General features: G+C 37.7%; 1 protein-coding gene across 2 annotated transcripts in view; it reads right to left on the minus strand.

The window, feature by feature from the left end:
- Window positions 1-16,426, minus strand: part of LOC18423815 (microtubule-associated protein 70-2) — a 31,295-nt gene extending 14,869 nt beyond the window's left edge. For both annotated transcript variants that reach the window (XR_016054432.1, XM_011629785.3), the window contains exons 1-10: window positions 15,774-16,426; window positions 15,532-15,617; window positions 15,038-15,103; window positions 14,734-14,904; window positions 14,331-14,501; window positions 13,984-14,139; window positions 13,737-13,883; window positions 13,377-13,448; window positions 12,749-13,285; window positions 12,487-12,674 (exon numbers count right to left, since the gene is read on the minus strand). Coding sequence is in view for 1 of the 2 variants with exons in the window: in XM_011629785.3 (XP_011628087.1) it covers window positions 12,487-12,674; window positions 12,749-13,285; window positions 13,377-13,448; window positions 13,737-13,883; window positions 13,984-14,139; window positions 14,331-14,501; window positions 14,734-14,904; window positions 15,038-15,103; window positions 15,532-15,617; window positions 15,774-15,999 (1,820 nt within the window). In the remaining variant the exon portion in view is untranslated. The remainder of the gene's footprint in view (window positions 1-12,486; window positions 12,675-12,748; window positions 13,286-13,376; window positions 13,449-13,736; window positions 13,884-13,983; window positions 14,140-14,330; window positions 14,502-14,733; window positions 14,905-15,037; window positions 15,104-15,531; window positions 15,618-15,773) is intronic.
- Between the last annotated feature and the right edge of the window lie 867 nt (window positions 16,427-17,293).

Consider the following 17,293-nt stretch of genomic DNA (forward strand, 5'->3'; position numbering starts at 1 on the left):
TTTCAATAAAAGTAGGCCTATATCAATGATCAGCATTGAGCCCATATCTCTTTGCTTTGGTTATAGACAAGTAAACTAGGCATCTACAGGATGAGGCCCTATAGTGTATGTTGTTTGTGGATGACAGAGTTTTGATTGATGACTAGATATAGCACAAATGCAAAGTTAGAACTTTGCAGTGATGCTTTCGAATCGAAAGGTTTTAAAATTAACTGGACTAAGACAAAATATATGGAATGCAACTTAGTACTAAGAGGAGTAGAGATGAGGAATTACTTAAGATTGGACCAAAAAGTACCTAAAAGATATTATTTTCAATATCCTGGGTCAATAATCCATTAGAAATAAGAGATTGAGGTAGATATTTCTCATAGAAATAGAGCTGGGTGGATGAAGTAGAGATGTGCTTTTGGAACATAGTTCGGGTTCGGGTGCGTTCTCGAAAATGGGAGCTGGTTTGGGTCCTCTGAACTATGGATTGTTGGAAGGTCATTGTGGTTAAGATCGTCATCCATACGATCCTATATCAAGGGAGCTCAATCTTTGTCATTGGGAATCTCAATTCCAGGATGTATGAATCACAAGAGCGAGTTATAAGGGATCGTTAACGATTTTTACGCTCACATTACGATTGGGCACAAACCTGAATCAGCATTAAATAATGAAAACTTCGTATGCACTGCATATTACAGTTGAGAACCACAGTTCAAGCTTGCTAGAAACAACAAACAAGATCCATAGCTAGAATCTGGGGATCAAGATTTGAACCGGTTCCGTGACCTTGCCTACAAGGTTAGAGTAACTATTTTCTGGAGTCTTATGTGATCATCGCATGCTAATGAAACTGAAAGGGAATTTTTATTGGACCGCTATAAGACAAGCCACGCTTTATTGAACGAAATGTTGAAAAGTCAAGGAACAACATATCCATAGAATGAGTGTAGCTGAGATGAGGATGTTGAGATGGATGAGTAGCAAGACAAGGATAAAATTCGGAATGAATATATTTCCTGAAAGTTAGGGGTAGCTCCAATAGGTGATAAAATGAGGGAAAGTAGACTTTGGTAATCTAGTCATGTGCAGTGTCGACTTATAACAATACCGGTTAGGAGGAGTGATTTGGTTCAAGTGGAAGGCTATAAAAGGGCAAGGGGAAGGCCCCAAAGGACATGGATGGAAGTAGTAGCAAAAGATATGGTGACTTATGATCTGCCTGGGAGTATAGCCTTTGATAGAGTGGAATGATGGAACAACACTCATGTAGCCGACCACATATAGTTGGGATAAGGCTCAAATGATAATTACATCACTACTCTCTAGACTTTTAGAGTAACAAACTACGTATTTGTCTTTTACTCCTTGTCTTTGATTATTTGTGACTCCATGTTGTGTATAAAATTGTTGTGTATAAAAATTCTCATTTTTAATAAAACTTGGAAATTGATGAGTGCCATCTAAATTTACAGCAAAAATTATCAAATCATTGAATCTTATATTATCTTATTATAATTTACTATGGTGTATTCCAAACCATAATTGCTAGGATCCTGCTCCGAAATCTCAATCCAAGGCTGCAGCAAAGGGATCTTCAAGGGATTTAGATTTTTAAATTTTGGGAACTAGATTCCCAATATTAGGGATCTTGATCCCCATTATTAGGGATCTCGAACCCCACCTTAAAGGCCAAGATCACGACCAACTAATAATTTCTTTATTTATAGCCACCATGCAAAGCACTTATATATTTAACGGAAAATTGCAAATACCCCCCAAAAGTAGACTTTCTAGACAACCTCCCTCCAACCAAACGTTTTATTGCAATGTTTACCTCAAAACCAAGTTTTATAGCAAATACCCCCCAAGGCAAAAAGTCATAAATTTTTGGGTGAAAATGCCATTTATAATAGTGCCGGACAGGAAACAAAAATTGTCGGACACCGAGGGAACCTTTTGTCAGACTACTCTTCACCTGCCGGAGCCCATCATGAGATTGCCAAACCACAAAAGAAACAAAAGCCAAAGTACCGGATCGAGTACGGAAAATGCTGAACCATGTGAAGACAGATCAAGCCACACCCTTTGTTTAGAGCGCCGGACCGAGACACTTTGGTTAGAGCGTCAGACCGTAGGCAAATCACGTTGAGAAATGTGATTTTTTTACTAAAGGGTATTTTTGTCCAAAACTTATAACTTTTTTGACTTGGGAGGTATTTGCTATAAAACTTGATTTTGGGGTAAAAGTTGCGAAAAAAATTTAGTTGGAGGATGTTGTCTAGAAAATCTACTTTTGGGGGGTATCTACAATTTTCCCTATATTTAATACAGTGGCATTGGTCCAAGAAGGTTGAGGACCTTAAACTTTCCCTTAACCCATGCCAAGCCCAAGTAAAGAGGTGGGTTGTGCTAGGTAGGCAGCCAACATAAAACTTTGCCAAAACTTTCCAGAATCCTGAATCTAGATTATGATTCATGTAGCCAATCCAAATAGTTGGGATAAAGCTCTGATGATGATGACAATAGCATCGCTTGTTAGCCATGAATAAAGACATCTCCACTTTAAAGAATATATATTCCTAGACTATAGGCCTGTTTGGATGCACTCATCATCACTAATAATTCATTATAATAAAACTAATCGTAATACTGAACTATCTATTGTTTGGCAATGTCCGTACTAAAATTATCTGAGATAAACTAATAGGCAGTTTTATATACAAGTTCATCCTTTTGGTAAGTGATTTTTACTTTATTCAAATGGGTTTGCTGAAATCGCATATTTTTAGCAACAAATAGCCGGAAATCACTGAAAAAATAAATAATTAAATAATATTATACATAGTACAAGATACGCACCAAATAGCTAACAGAATAATATTATCCAAAATATAATATACTCTTTAAGGTTGGGAGCTACATCACCAAAAGGTTGAAATTCAAATCCCAAAAGGTCGTGAACAGAATCCCAAAAGGTTGGGTTTGAGATCCCTAACATTTGGGAATCTTAATCCCTAGCATATGCATTGTACAGGCCTGAACTTTAGGGGGTAGTAGCCGAGGCTCACAAAAAAAATGGACTCAAATACCCTACAGCACTCACCAAAAAGGGTCGCAGTAATTTCGATCATCTGTTTTGTTTTGCATTATTTTTTACACTGGTTGTCGAATATGTCAAGATTGACCTTGTGCTGTTAAATATGAAAATTAACTTCTCATGCATGAAGGCGGTATGTCATTTGGTATCAAGAAGATCAATTTTGAAATTATTCAAATTCTTAAATATAATGACAATTACTTTTTCTTACCTTCTAAAAGTAAATAGACACATACCTTTGATGAACAAAATTATTAATATCAATAATGGCCATTAGGTTGTATTTGGAATGTAAAATTTACTAGCAAGTCTAAATATGATAAATAAGAACAGATTCCTATAGTCCCTGCAAGTACTAATGTTAGAGCCATGTTATGAGATTGCATGTTAGGTCCAAACCATCTGAGGGTGTCACATGAAACTTGAAAGCATAATTTAGAAATATGAAAGCTTAAATGAGGTCTTATCAGAACAGTTTAAACTTATGTGAGGTATAAGTAATGCTTCAAAAACATGTTCTTGCCACAAATATAATGGTACACAGGAAGTTTATCAGTATCGTAATGCGTCTTTTAATTCACCACTTTGCCTTGTTTAGAAAACCGTTAATGTTGTTGGTATCATATCTTTTATCGATAAAAAACACTTCAATGAAGGTAAATATTACCAGTAACGTCCTCAAGAATATAATGGTAACAATATCATTTTCAATCTTGTCAATATATCCCCAATATTGCGGGAGAATCACAATTGTTGGAAACATATGAGATTCAGAATAAATTTAAGAATCAGAAGCATGGAATTGCAAGCGGCTAGAAGATCACTATTGTTGAAATGGCCTTTGTACAATGTGAATTGTAAGAATCGAGATTCCTACTTCATGGGAATCAATTTCAACCCAAATGGAATTGAAATTCCTTCCTCTTTGGAATTATGCACCAACTTGTTCGCATTTGAGATTCAGACCTCTTTGGAACCAAGTTTCAACATAATTGGAATCAAGATTCCTACATTTATGGGATCGCACACCAAACAATGGGATCGCACACCAAACAACTTAGAAATGCAACAAAAATCAACAAGAAACGAGTTTCATAGGGCAAAAGGTTCGAGGTTCTGGAGTAAACTTAAGCAAGAATGCCTTAGTATTCAAAATGATGCATTGTGTATGCTTAGCTATGGTCCCCAAGTATTGGAATCAAGATCCTCAATGGTCCTAAAGACCCGAACAAAGGTTTCCCTGTTATTGAATCCGATGTGTTAAGTAGCCTCACTATGGTTCCCCACTAGTGTTGGAATCAAGATCAAGTAGCCTTAATACGGTTCCCCAACAAAAATACTTGATTTGTTAATAATGAAATTTTAAGAAACAAGATATATGTTTTAGGTTCTCAAAATTTAGGAATGATGTTAAAGTATAGTAGATACTCATAGAGTTTTAAGACACCAATCATATATTAAATAATAATAAATTTGAAATAACAGAATGTTCACTAGTCCACTAGGGAGTTTATGATTCTGTTTTCAAAAATTACAAATATTATCTTATGTATAACTGAAAATGAGATTTCATTTTGATATATATATTTATATATATACATATATATATATATATATATATATATATATATATATATATATATATATATATATATATTTGAAAATGAGATTTTGTTTGTCTTTGTGATGCTCTACCTTCAATTCCGAATCGAACCCTAATCTCTTTCCCGATTATCTTTAACAAGTAGTCGCCAAATTTATAGCACGATCAAACTGTAGAATTTAATGCTGCCAAATCTAGATTCCAAAAAAAAAGTATTGGAACGAGATTCTATAAAGGAAGAAGCTAGATTCCATGTTGATCGAATTGCAGTTTCATGCACCTTGGACCACGGTATTTAATGTTGTGGAATCTGGATTGAGATCCAATAAGTGTGGAATCGAGATCCCTAACTTCATAGAAACGGATTTCATGAAGATCCTTGAAGGAATCACCAAATCAAGATTCCAAAGCGGAATTTGCACCTGAGATGAGAGATTCCACTATGGAGAATGCATATAAAAACCCTAAGGTGTCCTAATTAATATGAGATCTGATCACTTTACCTCCCAACATCTCTAAGAAGAAAAAACACAAGCACAAACGATACTGCAGTGCCTTAACTCACCATCCGCATTCTTTGGTATCATATTACCCACTAATCAACATTTCCACAAAACATCAGCCAGCCTCCTCAAAGAATCAATGACATTTTGCGTGACAAGGACTTACTATAATGCCCCATTAACCCAAATCCGATTTCCAAACCTCGCATCCTCCCATCTTCTCAGGACAGAACACTAACCATCTGGAAGCATGTGGCCCCGCAATTGTCACTCCACAAAAACTCTTTCCAGCGCACTCCAACTTAACACACTGACTGTCGCATAAAGCATGCCAAGAGCCATGGTTGTTGGAAGAGGGAAGGGGATCGTAAAGCAAGAGCAAATCAGGAGCAGGGAATCATTGTTCGTGAAAATCTCCCTAATTAGGGAACATCATGGGAACGCTCATACAATATAGTAAAATGTTAAATATCTAATACAAAAAAAAATTATTTGAAGATTTTGATGCTCGAGTTCTCTTTTAAATTTGGTTTAGAGTGAACCCTAGACTAGCCTCTTCTTTAAAATCCAAAATTTACCTCGTGGAGCATTTTGTATGTTCTGCAATGGAGGCTACCACAGGAGAAAGGGGCTAGTAGAAAGACTTCTCAAGAACATGTTCCCATTCAAAAGTGCCACCTGAGATGGAATACCCCAGTGTATATCCTAGGAGTTTTGAAAGTAGCCTTCATTGGCATGTGACCAATCCCAGATGATAGAAAATGCTTTTCTAAGTAGCTAGCATTCATTCACATCATTCACTTGGTCCAAAACTCTTGTGGGGCTAACTCCAACAAAGAGAAGCTATTAGAGATTCCACCATACTTCTACCCTGCAAGCTGAGCTCCCCAATTAAGCCCCCACCACCACCATTCCAATTCAAAACTATTCATCTAAGTGATCGTACATTGCAACCCCATAGAAGAGCAACTGAACCACAAGCTACATGCATAATCTAGGGAAACATCGTAAAACTATAACAGCATCATAGCCCTACTGGAGATGAGAGATACTCAAAAGAACACCTGCCACATCAAAGCCACTACCAATGCATGTAATCTTAGCAGGGCAATCATTCCAATGATAAAGAGGAAGTACAAAAATAGGCCATACACCACTTTGCAGAGGAAGCATATGCCACTTGTAAAAACTCTTGAAAGAGGGGAATCAACACATCATTTGTCTCCCTATAGGCATTGCCAACACCAAAGCCTCTGGCAATTTGCAAAAGACCTTATAATTAAACAAATATTTACCCAATGTTCCTAAGCAAACAAATTAGCCCACCTAGAACATAATGATAAAAGTCAATGAATGGAGGAGAAGGGTCATCCTAAAAGGTCAAATTAGTACCACAATCACATTAAGCATGAAACAATTAATAGCCATGTGACACAGTAATCTAGAGATTCCATAATCTTATAATCTTATTATAATGCCCGAACTTCTTGTATCAAGCTTACTCTGTGACACCGCAATGGTCCTAGGTAGCTCATACGACACTTTTACTTGTTAAGCTAAAGAACGACACACAATTTTGTAGGCATGAAATAGAAGAAATAACTTTTTATAATTTAGCAAAGAGAAGAAACAGCCTCTTCTTTTATCGCTAATGCAAAAATTTATAAACAATAGAATTAACTCATAATAATAAATAGAGGAAAAAAAATCTTAGGACACTTCCAATAACTTCTTTAATAAAACCAAAGGTTGCATAAAGATCAACATGTTATAGCCAAACTCGAATTCAATGACCCAATTCTACCCCACAAAAAATAAGTTTAAAAGATTTAAAACTCGGACTTTGGCATGGAACCATGCAAGCACCGAGAACGAGTCAGCCATTTTGACTCAACCAAGTCCCAACAAGATTCAGCCAAGTCTATTAATTGAGAACTGGAGAAACTACGCCAATTCCCAAGGTTTTCCAATGGCGCCCAACACCCTAGCAGGTCCAAGTATGCATGGGAGTCTGAGTAGGATTCACCAAGTTTAAATCATTGGTTTAGAATTTATGGAAGTGAAAACTCGCATGAGGAAAACTCCCATGAGTCTATCAATGCTAATCCGACAGATATTGTTCTTAGGGATATTGCACCCTTGAATTTCTCACCACACAGCATGATATTTCTCAAGAGAGAGAGAAAGAGACCACATGAAACAATGTTAAAAAAAATTAAAAATGCATGCGCCTAGGCTGGCACACATGTATATATATATAAGAGAGAGCATATGGGCCTGTATGTGTGAGAGAAATGTCTTGCATCAAACACTTGGAGGACATGTTTCTTCTTTTTACATGTAGAAAGAGATAGGATATGAGTCTATGGCCGGGGGGGTTCACATCGAACCACTTGAAGGTCATCATATTATTTTTCTTCTTATATGTAGAACAAGAGCATATGGGTCCATGAGTCCTTGCAGCGAACAATTGGAGGCCATCTTCATTTTCTTCTACTACTCATACGTAGAGAGCAAGAGCATATGGGCCTTGTGAGTGAGAGAAAAGGCCTTAAGCCCTTAACCGTTTTTATAGGTGATAGCTATTTTTTTATTTTTTAAGAGGGCTTATGCTCTCTTTTTTTCCCATTTTTTAGGCCACACTAGGTGCATCAGGGTTTGGGGCTAGAATGCCCCCCAAAACCCTTTCACCCCTTTTTAGGGGGGAAAGTACTTTTTTGCCCTTGGCCGAGGGCCTTTTTCCGCTCTCGGCGAAGGGCATCGAAGCGTCGGCTAGGTGGCTGCCTTGAGGGGACCACCCCGGTGACGCCTTGGGCACCTAGCCTGGAACCTAGGAGCTAGATCGCCTAGGGCATATGCCCTAGGCGTTTTGAGAGCCTGGCGGCTGGGCGTATGCCCTAGGCGTTTTGAGAGCCTGGCGGCCAGGCAGCCAACTTTTTTAACTAAGGCATGAAACTAAACGAAGGTATCTACATAGAGAAAAGTGACAAGATACATTCACATACTTCAATAAACTTGATGAATTTGTGTTTGCTCACTTGTCGTTATGTGATTACTTGACTTTGTTTTGCCAACTTCCCATATCGATATACCACACAATCTTGCCAAAAGACCTGCCTCGCTATGAATGTATAGATAACTCATCTCCTACAGTCAAGTAATTAACAGAGATTACCCCGCAACATGAACAATGACACCAAGAGCATGCATTTATCAAAAAAAATGTTAACAAAATAAATAGGAAAAACACTTAACAACAAGATAACCGGATACATCAGCCACACATCAGCACCCCCACCCCTCCCCAAAAATAAAAATGAGGCCCTCATGTTTTGGGGGAGCAAACCACTTTCCAACACATGAAATGCACCATCTATAAATCTTCCTCAACATCCAAAGAAGGCATCTAGAACCTATCTGGTGTACTAGTAATTCTCAGAAGTCAAAGCCAAATTAGATCACATGATTTTGCTGATTTGAATTGAAGCCAATCTACGTATCTGAATCTAATCAAGAAAACAGCATCAACTTTATAAATTAGAATATTCTCAGTTTCCCTCTATTGGCAAACAAAGAATTCCAACCAATCAACACACGTTCTAGAAAAGCTTATTTCTAATCAAAATCTGGGTTGATTTATATCTCAGGATGGGTGTACAGACTGGGGAGCAAAAACACATAAAAGCCCTCCTTTCAGAAATTAAAGTGTTCCAATCACAACCCTCCAGATATTTTAGCCACTCTGTACAGAAAATCATTATCAACCTCAAAAGAGGGCCTCAAGAGGCAACTCTCGGATTTAAATTGCCTTCCAAAGTGCTGCCACCTCACAACGTGGTGAAAGGAATACCATTCACTTTCTTCCACCCCAATAATCGCCTCCAAACCCAACAACACAACATTAATCTCTCCACGATCAATGAAGCTAGGCAATGCACAACAGTGTATCAAAAAATGCTAGGCGGGTCCTAGGCAGCCTTGGGGGTCCATGCCGCCCAGCGCCAAGACGGGGGCCTAGAACCTGGGCGGCTCTCAGTTGAAATTTGAAAAAAAGTAAAAACCATACCAAATTATTACCAATGTAAAACCATATTCCACGTTAAAAAAAAAAAAGATTGACGTTGAGAAGAGAATTTTGATACTCCATATTGTTAAAATAGTGTAAAACCATACGAGTGTAGGTAGGATATAAAAGTCAACACTTGACACAACAGAAATTTAGAAAATATACATTATAACAAAAGTCAACACTCATGCCTCAACACAACAGCCAACAGACTCAACACTCAGCACCAAGAGACAAGAGTCTTCAGTCGTCGTTGTCATCATCATCATCATCATCAGAAGGAATATCAATAGGGCAAGCCTCATCATATGCATCAGAGTCGAGGCCATCATCATCAGAGTCATCTCTCTTTTCAATATAACGTTCGTCCTCTTCTGTTTTTTCTGAATCTGCCTCTTCCCCCTCTTCTTCTATCTTCTTACTAGTCTGTGCAGATGAGGCCCTAGGAGACTTGGCTGCTCTACCCTTTTCTTTGTGCTTTTCTGAACTCAAATATTGTATAATTTCCTCATCGATAGCCTCAGGAACATTTTTACAAAGGGCAACATCCCCCTTAATACCGGCAAGGTGTTTTTTAAATCGGAAATGCCCCATTAGTATCCTTTCCACAATAATTACATTTAATACGATTTTTATCACTTGGATTCGGGATATAACCATACTTCCAACTCGGATCACCACTCTGTCTAGAACCTAGAGAAGATACTTCCATAGAATAAGGCTTATTTTCATCCTTTTCTGGTTCTTCAAAATTCAGAAAATGTCTAATCTCATTCCGAACTGCTTTAGGAACCTTTGTACAAAAAGCAACATTACCTCTAACACCAGCAAGGTGTTTTTTGAATCGGCTAATACCCCCATTGGTATCTTTTTCACAAAAATTACACCTTATACAATTTTTATCATTTGGTTTTGGGTAGTACCCATACTTCCAACCCGGATCACTTTTTCTAGGAGTAGCAGAAATAGATCTATGACAAGGATTTTGTTCTTGTTTTTATTTTACATAACTTATAAATTGCTTAATCTCCTCTCTGATAGCTTCAGGAATATTTTTACAAGGGGCAACATCCCCCTTAATACCGATAAGATGTTTCTTAAACCGGTTTATGCCTCGTTTTGTATCTTTTTTCACAAAAATTGCATCTAACACAATTTTTGTCATTTAGATTCGGGCTGTATCCATATTTCAAACCCGGATCTCCACTCCGACTAACTCCTGAAGAAGACATCTCAAAATAAAACAAGCAATCTAAAAGTTGCACGTACTTTGGTTGCTCGAACTCCAAACTTTGATAAACACTTCGATGATTTGATCCAATGAAATGTAGTGTTTTGGAGGTTTCTTTCTCTCTAAAAGGGTTTTTTGGGGGTTTAGGTTTCCAATGAACCTAAAACCCATCTTTCTAAACTTTTATATCTTGAAAAAAACGAAAAAAAAAAAAATACTTTTCCGCCTCTGGGTGGGGCGCAAGCTCTGAGCGGCCGCCCAAGGCTGGGCATTGGGCGGCCGCCTAGGTGGGTTCCGTATCGCCTAGACGATCACCCAAGGACCACCGCCCAGTTTGGCCGCCTAGGCCTGGGCGATGCGCCTAGGCCTTCTGGACTGCCTAAGCGCTGGGCGGTCCGCTTTTTCAACAATGATACACAATCAATTAAGCAATCAACAAAATCATCCACAATGCTTAATCCTATCCCCCAGTCAAAAACCCTCACATTCTATGACGGGAATCTGCAGCTACCCTCATCACCAAACCCTTTCAAAACTGGACATCACTCACACCCATCAAGGTCCATTATCCTGATAATCGCTACCCATTCCAGCCTTTTCCCTTGATGATTCTCATAGATTTCTTCTCATTTATTGTGCAGAATGTATCAAAATGAAGGAACCGATATATCATGAAGAACATTAACCTTGTTTCCTTTGTATAGATGGGGATTGATATCTCATAAGAACATTAATCTGACAGCACCAACAACACAACTGAATATATCATGAAGGCTAATCTTCACTATACACCGAGAATGGGGAATTAATATACAATTAAGACTTAACTTCGCCAAACACCACCACAGAGAATGTCAAGCTCTGCTCGTGTTTCCAACACAAAAAAATATGCATATAAGAGCTGGAAGCCAGTATTCCTTGAGCATCCCAAAGAAAGGGTTGTGTATCATTCAACATCACTCCCAGTTTCCCCTTTATTTTTTGAGTCCTTGTTTGGGCAGTACAACAACTCCAATAAGGGATCCGGTTATTTAGAAAAAATTGAAAAACAAGAAAGAAGGGTCCTCTTTTCTTAGAGCTGCGGGCAATTTGGTGGCATTTTTTCCCATGAATAGTCGAGCAGACCAATCTGGGCCATTTTTCAGTTCTAATATCTGGTCTATTGAAATGGGGCCTTCTTGTGTATATGTACTTTGTAAATAAGAGATTATGCACCCTTTCAGTTATACACTCCATAATAAGACAAGAAACCTCCAACTTCCAAGACATGAAGACAATCCGTGATGCTAGAAATAGCAATAAATAACATATCTGCAACCTGCTAAAACTACAAGAATGATATACAGCATTTTCCAAGAATGAGATACATCAACAAGCATACATGGGACCACATAAATGCCCGTGGAGTACAAAGTTATTCATTTCACTACAAAGATAAAATGCATCGAAAAACAAAAACAAAACAAAAAAAGAAAGTTTCTAGAATATAACTTCTTGAACTCAATTACAGGTGGGATGTACAATTACATGGCAGGCCAAATAACTGAAAGCACTAACAGCTTCATGAAATGCAAACAACAAACACAGTTTTTAAAATATAATCTCAATGGTGTAACAACATTGCCATTTGTCAGAAACATAAAAAAATCACAGAAGAAACTTGTTTAAATGGATAGAGTTTCAACATAAAATGGAGATATACATTAACTTTTCAAAAAAAAAAAAATTGGGGCCCATGAAAATGGTCTTTTGCACTTGCTTCAACTGCTTCTTCACCCCCTCACAAAATGCTCTCAACTACAAGCAAGTATTCTTTGGGATATGGGAGCCATAAAGAATCCAAAAAGAATATGTAAACTCTATGTCATAGACCACAAACATTAAAGGTAAGATATGACAATACTTACAAAAAGAGTATACATTATAACATTATTAGTATTCATTCATAAATTATTCAGCAGAAAAATGTAACATAAAGATGTCAAAACATACCTTCCAGGAAGCAACTGTGAACTATTTACAGAACCCTTGAAACTACCAAGTCGCTTTGCTCTTTGATCATGCTCTTTCTCTATTCGCATAGCAGCTACCTCCTTCTCCATGGCGGCTACTTCTCTTCGCATTTTCTTTGCCTCAACCTCCATTGCTTTGGACAGCGTATCAACTTTTTTCGCTAACATCTAAACCAGAACCAATAGCAAAAACAATTAGATCATGAAAACAAGAAAAAGTTAACAAGCAAATTAAAACTAACCTCAATTGCATCATCCTTATCTTTCAGGCTTTGGTCCTTTTCATGACTAGCTTTTCTTAAAGCAATGACCTCTTTTTGCAGCATGTCATACAACAACCCCGATACAGTATCATCTGGGTCATGCTTAGCAAGCTCATTTGGCTTGCCACCTGAGTCTTCCTTCCAAGTACTACTGGTGTCATTAGTTCTAGTTCCATCAGTTATCTTACTGATGGTACCATTTAATGCTATCCCGTTAGAGATTATCTTGCTCCTGTCCAATGATCTGGTACCACCATCGAAAGACTTTGATGTTCCTTTTGCATTCTTCAAGACTATACTTGTGCTGCTAGATGTTGAAGACCTCAGCTGGGTAGATGGGGATCTTCTCAGAAAGCCATTGGAAGCCACTTTAGAGAAGTTCTCAGATCCACCAAGGGACTGGCGGCGAGAAGGACCATTACTGGTGCTTCTTCCTTCAGATGAGGGGCGAACATTACCAGTTGTGGAAGCTTTTAGACTATCTTCCAATACCTTCAGCCGTAGCTGATACTTCTCCTGAGTAGCACCAACACCAAAACAATTTACATACATAGATCAACTAACAGGTCAATTAACATAAACCAAGTAGTTCAAATTAACTTCTCACTTTCAACTGGGCTTCATATCTTGCAGTACGTTCTGCTATAGCCAATTTATCTCGAAGTTGTTGCATTTCTCCCTGTTTAAATAGAATTCATGATGAAGTCAAAAGCAGTTGGTATATCACATAAAGCGAGAAAGACTAGGAAAAACAATAGCATATATTGTATAAACAAAAATCACCATAATTTCTTTAGAATTAAATACACAAGAAGCTCAGCCTCTTCAAATAGATAAACAAAAATCACCATAATTACTTTTGAGTTGAATACGCAATAAGGTCAGCCTCTTCAAATACATAAGTTTTTCACCATTAAAAACCCCAAAAAAACATGAAGACTAAAACAAAGTTAGCGAAATCGCATACCTGCATAAACCTTCGATCTTCAAGCCATTGCTTAACAGGCATAACTTTATCATTTGCATCCTTCCATTCATTAGCAACCACAACGGCAACCCGATTGGCAGTGACCTTTGCACGGGCCAGTTCACGATCCAGGGTCTTCCTCTCTTCCTAATGAAAATAAAGATACAATAGCCTTGTCAAAATTATGTCGAAATCCGACAAATAAATTGAGAACAATAAACTCAATGAATTGGAAAGGGCTCATTACATTCATCTCCTGAACTTTTCGTTGGTAATCACGAACGGCATTTGCAGCAGCCCCACCAGCAAGAACAGCTTCCTCTAATTCACGAACTGTCTGGCTCAGCTTCTCCACCTCTGCAACCTTCTGCCGATGCATTTTATCCAAGATCTTGTTTTCTTCCTGAGATAAGTGGGCAATCGATATATATATCTCTCTATGGAGTTGTGCAACATATTATGATGTATGGGTTTTCCTTATATCTATAGAACATAAGATTTACCATGAATCATCATAGTGATCTTCTTCTATGAAGTTTGTTACCATGAAAACAAACACTTAATTACTATGAATTGTCTCAATACAAAGAATACCTGGCAGATTTCAATTTGTTTCATCAGCTCTTGATTCTTATTTTGTAAATCGTCCACCATGGAAGCTTTGGCCAAAGCAAACTGGACAGTCCTCTCGGCATCAAGCAACGCTGCTTCCTTTGATTTGGTAAGCCGGTCCAATGCCTTGTTGTCATCTTGAAGCTTTGCAATCTGCAAAAGAACTCAAAAACATTCAAAACAAAATGGAACATAATAAAATGCATGACCTTCAGAGAATTGAGTAACACCTATAACAATGGAACCCAAGGTACAGATCAAACACCAACCATAACAAAAGCAATAATATGGAAGATGGCCGAACAATAACTAAACAAATCAAGAAACAACATAACTATCACACAGTTAATTTTGGCTGACATAGTAAACTGAAAGAATATGATACCTCCTGCCGGGCAAGCTTGAGCTCTGCCTCAAGAGGAGCAAGAATGGCCTCAATTGGGGGCATGTCATCATCTTTCTGAGCTGCATGAACCCTTCTAAGAGTTGCTTCAGCTGCAAATTGGGCGGCCATAGAGGCCTTCTTCTCATCATTTAATTTCTTAATCTCTAGATTCTGCATTATATATTAAAGAACTTTTGTCAGCCTAGAAACAAAACCCAACTGCATTGAATAATAGCAACAACGTTAGTTCTTTTGGAGAACTAGAACTATGAAGAAAAATGATCAAAATTCTCAGTTTTTAGACCTTGTTCTCAAGAAGATTTTCAGTTGCCTTGAGCTTCTCGTCCACCTTTGATAACTCCTCCGTAAGCTGAAATGCAACTCAATCACCAAAAACAGTCATTATCTAATAGAAAGAAGCTAGACATAAAATAGCTAAATTCAACTCAACGATCTGAAAAACTTAATAGAAAGATACCCCCAATCAAGATCACGTAATTAACCAAGAAAACTTCAGGGAGAGAAAATTATTAAATAACAAAAATCTGAAACTTACACATCTTCATTTTTAAATTATGATCTAAAATGACGAAATGAAACTCACCCAAGGAAAATAACCATTTTTAAAATGCAGCTATCAGACATGACCAACCCACGTTTCAGCTATTAGCTATGACCAACTCACATTTGCATCTCCTCCGATTAAATAACATGACACAATTCAGATAATATTGCCCAAAAGCGAAAAATACAAATGCCCAGAACAAACGATAGTTAAAATCCAAATAGAAATCTTGCCTCTTCGACTGCTTTTTCTCTCAGGCGTTCTGAAAGCTTCAATGCCTTGATCTCTGCTTGCGCTTCCCCCAATTCCCTATCTTTGTCTGGAAATAAGATAAAAAGGCGAAAAAACAGAAACAAAATAAGGATACAAACATATCCCAAACTCTTCAATCAAATAAAGTCCCAAATAAGAGAGAGAACAAGAGAAGAATTTAATAGACGAAGGAAATCAACAGCCAGATCAAAAGAACCATCACCTCTAACGTCATTCTCAAGGCGATTAAGCTCGACCTTTACCGGATCGGACCCATGAAGCAAGTTAATAAACTCATCAGCTTCCAAGCTTGGCCTAATCGAAGTCCTCCTCCTAACCTTGGCCTCACTCTTGAAAGAGCCAGATGAAGGCTCAGGCACCATGGGCCTGCTACAGTTGAGCTCGGCCGAGACCTCGGCATCTTCACAAGTGCCAGAAGAATCGGCCATGGCTGCTCCTGTTACAAAGCAGATCTACTCTCTAACATCCAAATACCCTAACTGTCCGCAAATGTAGTTCCAAAATCTGTCCACAAATGTAGTTTCAAAATCAAGTTGCAGAGACTCAAGTATGAGAGAACCCGAGATCAGAGGGGTTTGGCCTCCATTTAGGAGAAATGCACACTGAATGGGAGCGAAATGGAGGGGCCAGACAGGAAAAAGGGAGACAAAATAGGGTTTTGAGGTACCTGGAAGGAAGATGCAGAGATTCGAGGTAGGGGAAACAGAGATCGAAGGTTTTATTCTATGCCTCCAATCTAGGAAGAAAAAAATGGTGGTGAAATGCGGAGAAGGGAGAGAAATGATGGAGAAAAATTAGGGTTTTAATTTTTAAGGTACTCGGTATGAGTTGCATAGAGAGTGAGGATTGGACTGTAGAGAGAAAGAGTGAGGATTCGTCTGTGTAAAGAGAGTTGAGAAGAGATGAATAGTGATCCTCTTTCTCTCTCTACTCAACCTGAACAGTTAATAAATTTGATTTAATTCCGAGATTTGTTTTGATTGATAGCATCCTTTTTTGTTCGATTTGATCACACCGCTAATTTATTTAAATCCTTACTCCTCCTAATTTATTTAAATCCTTGCTCTAATCTTTGTTTAAGCTTTAAAAAAGAGTGAGATTTTCTGCTAAACAGTAGGAAATGAGCCCCTTAATCATCCTGTTTTTCCAGTTAAAAATTGAAAATAGCAAAGTACCCTTGGTATTTGATATAATATCTGCGGTACATTAACGCCTGAGTGGGAGGGAAATATATCAAGGATCCGGTTTCTATGCAGTCATGCCCGTATAAGTGGAAATGCGGGCTTATTAGTAAATTTATTTTGAGATTAATTTTTTGGACTTAATTTTTAAAGAGATGTAATTTCTAACACGGAAATCATGAATATAAAAAAATCAATAAATTTATAAAACTAAAAATAATAGTTCTAATAAAAAAACATTTGAAGAACATCTACTTGCCTGGATGTTTTATACTTTTGGACGGCATATGCAGTGAAGTGTCCAACCCGTACGAAACAATTTTTCATATATAAATTGACCTTGGGGCGCTATTTTTCCTATATGGACACTTTTGAAAATTGGAACACGTTTGAACTTGGGACGAGAAGAAGGGACATGTCGCTTGGTGACCTTTGAATAACAATCGTGTATAATTTGTAGGGTTTTGTTAAGCTACCATAGTATTTCATTAATCTACTCCATTTATGTGGATTTTTAATACCGATGTATTAATTTAAAAAA

The sequence above is a fragment of the Amborella trichopoda genome, chromosome 4, assembly GCF_054954075.1.
Source record: "Amborella trichopoda isolate Santa Cruz 75 chromosome 4, AtrichopodaSantaCruz75HAP2 v2.0, whole genome shotgun sequence".
In the NCBI taxonomy this organism is placed as follows: domain Eukaryota; kingdom Viridiplantae; phylum Streptophyta; class Magnoliopsida; order Amborellales; family Amborellaceae; genus Amborella; species Amborella trichopoda.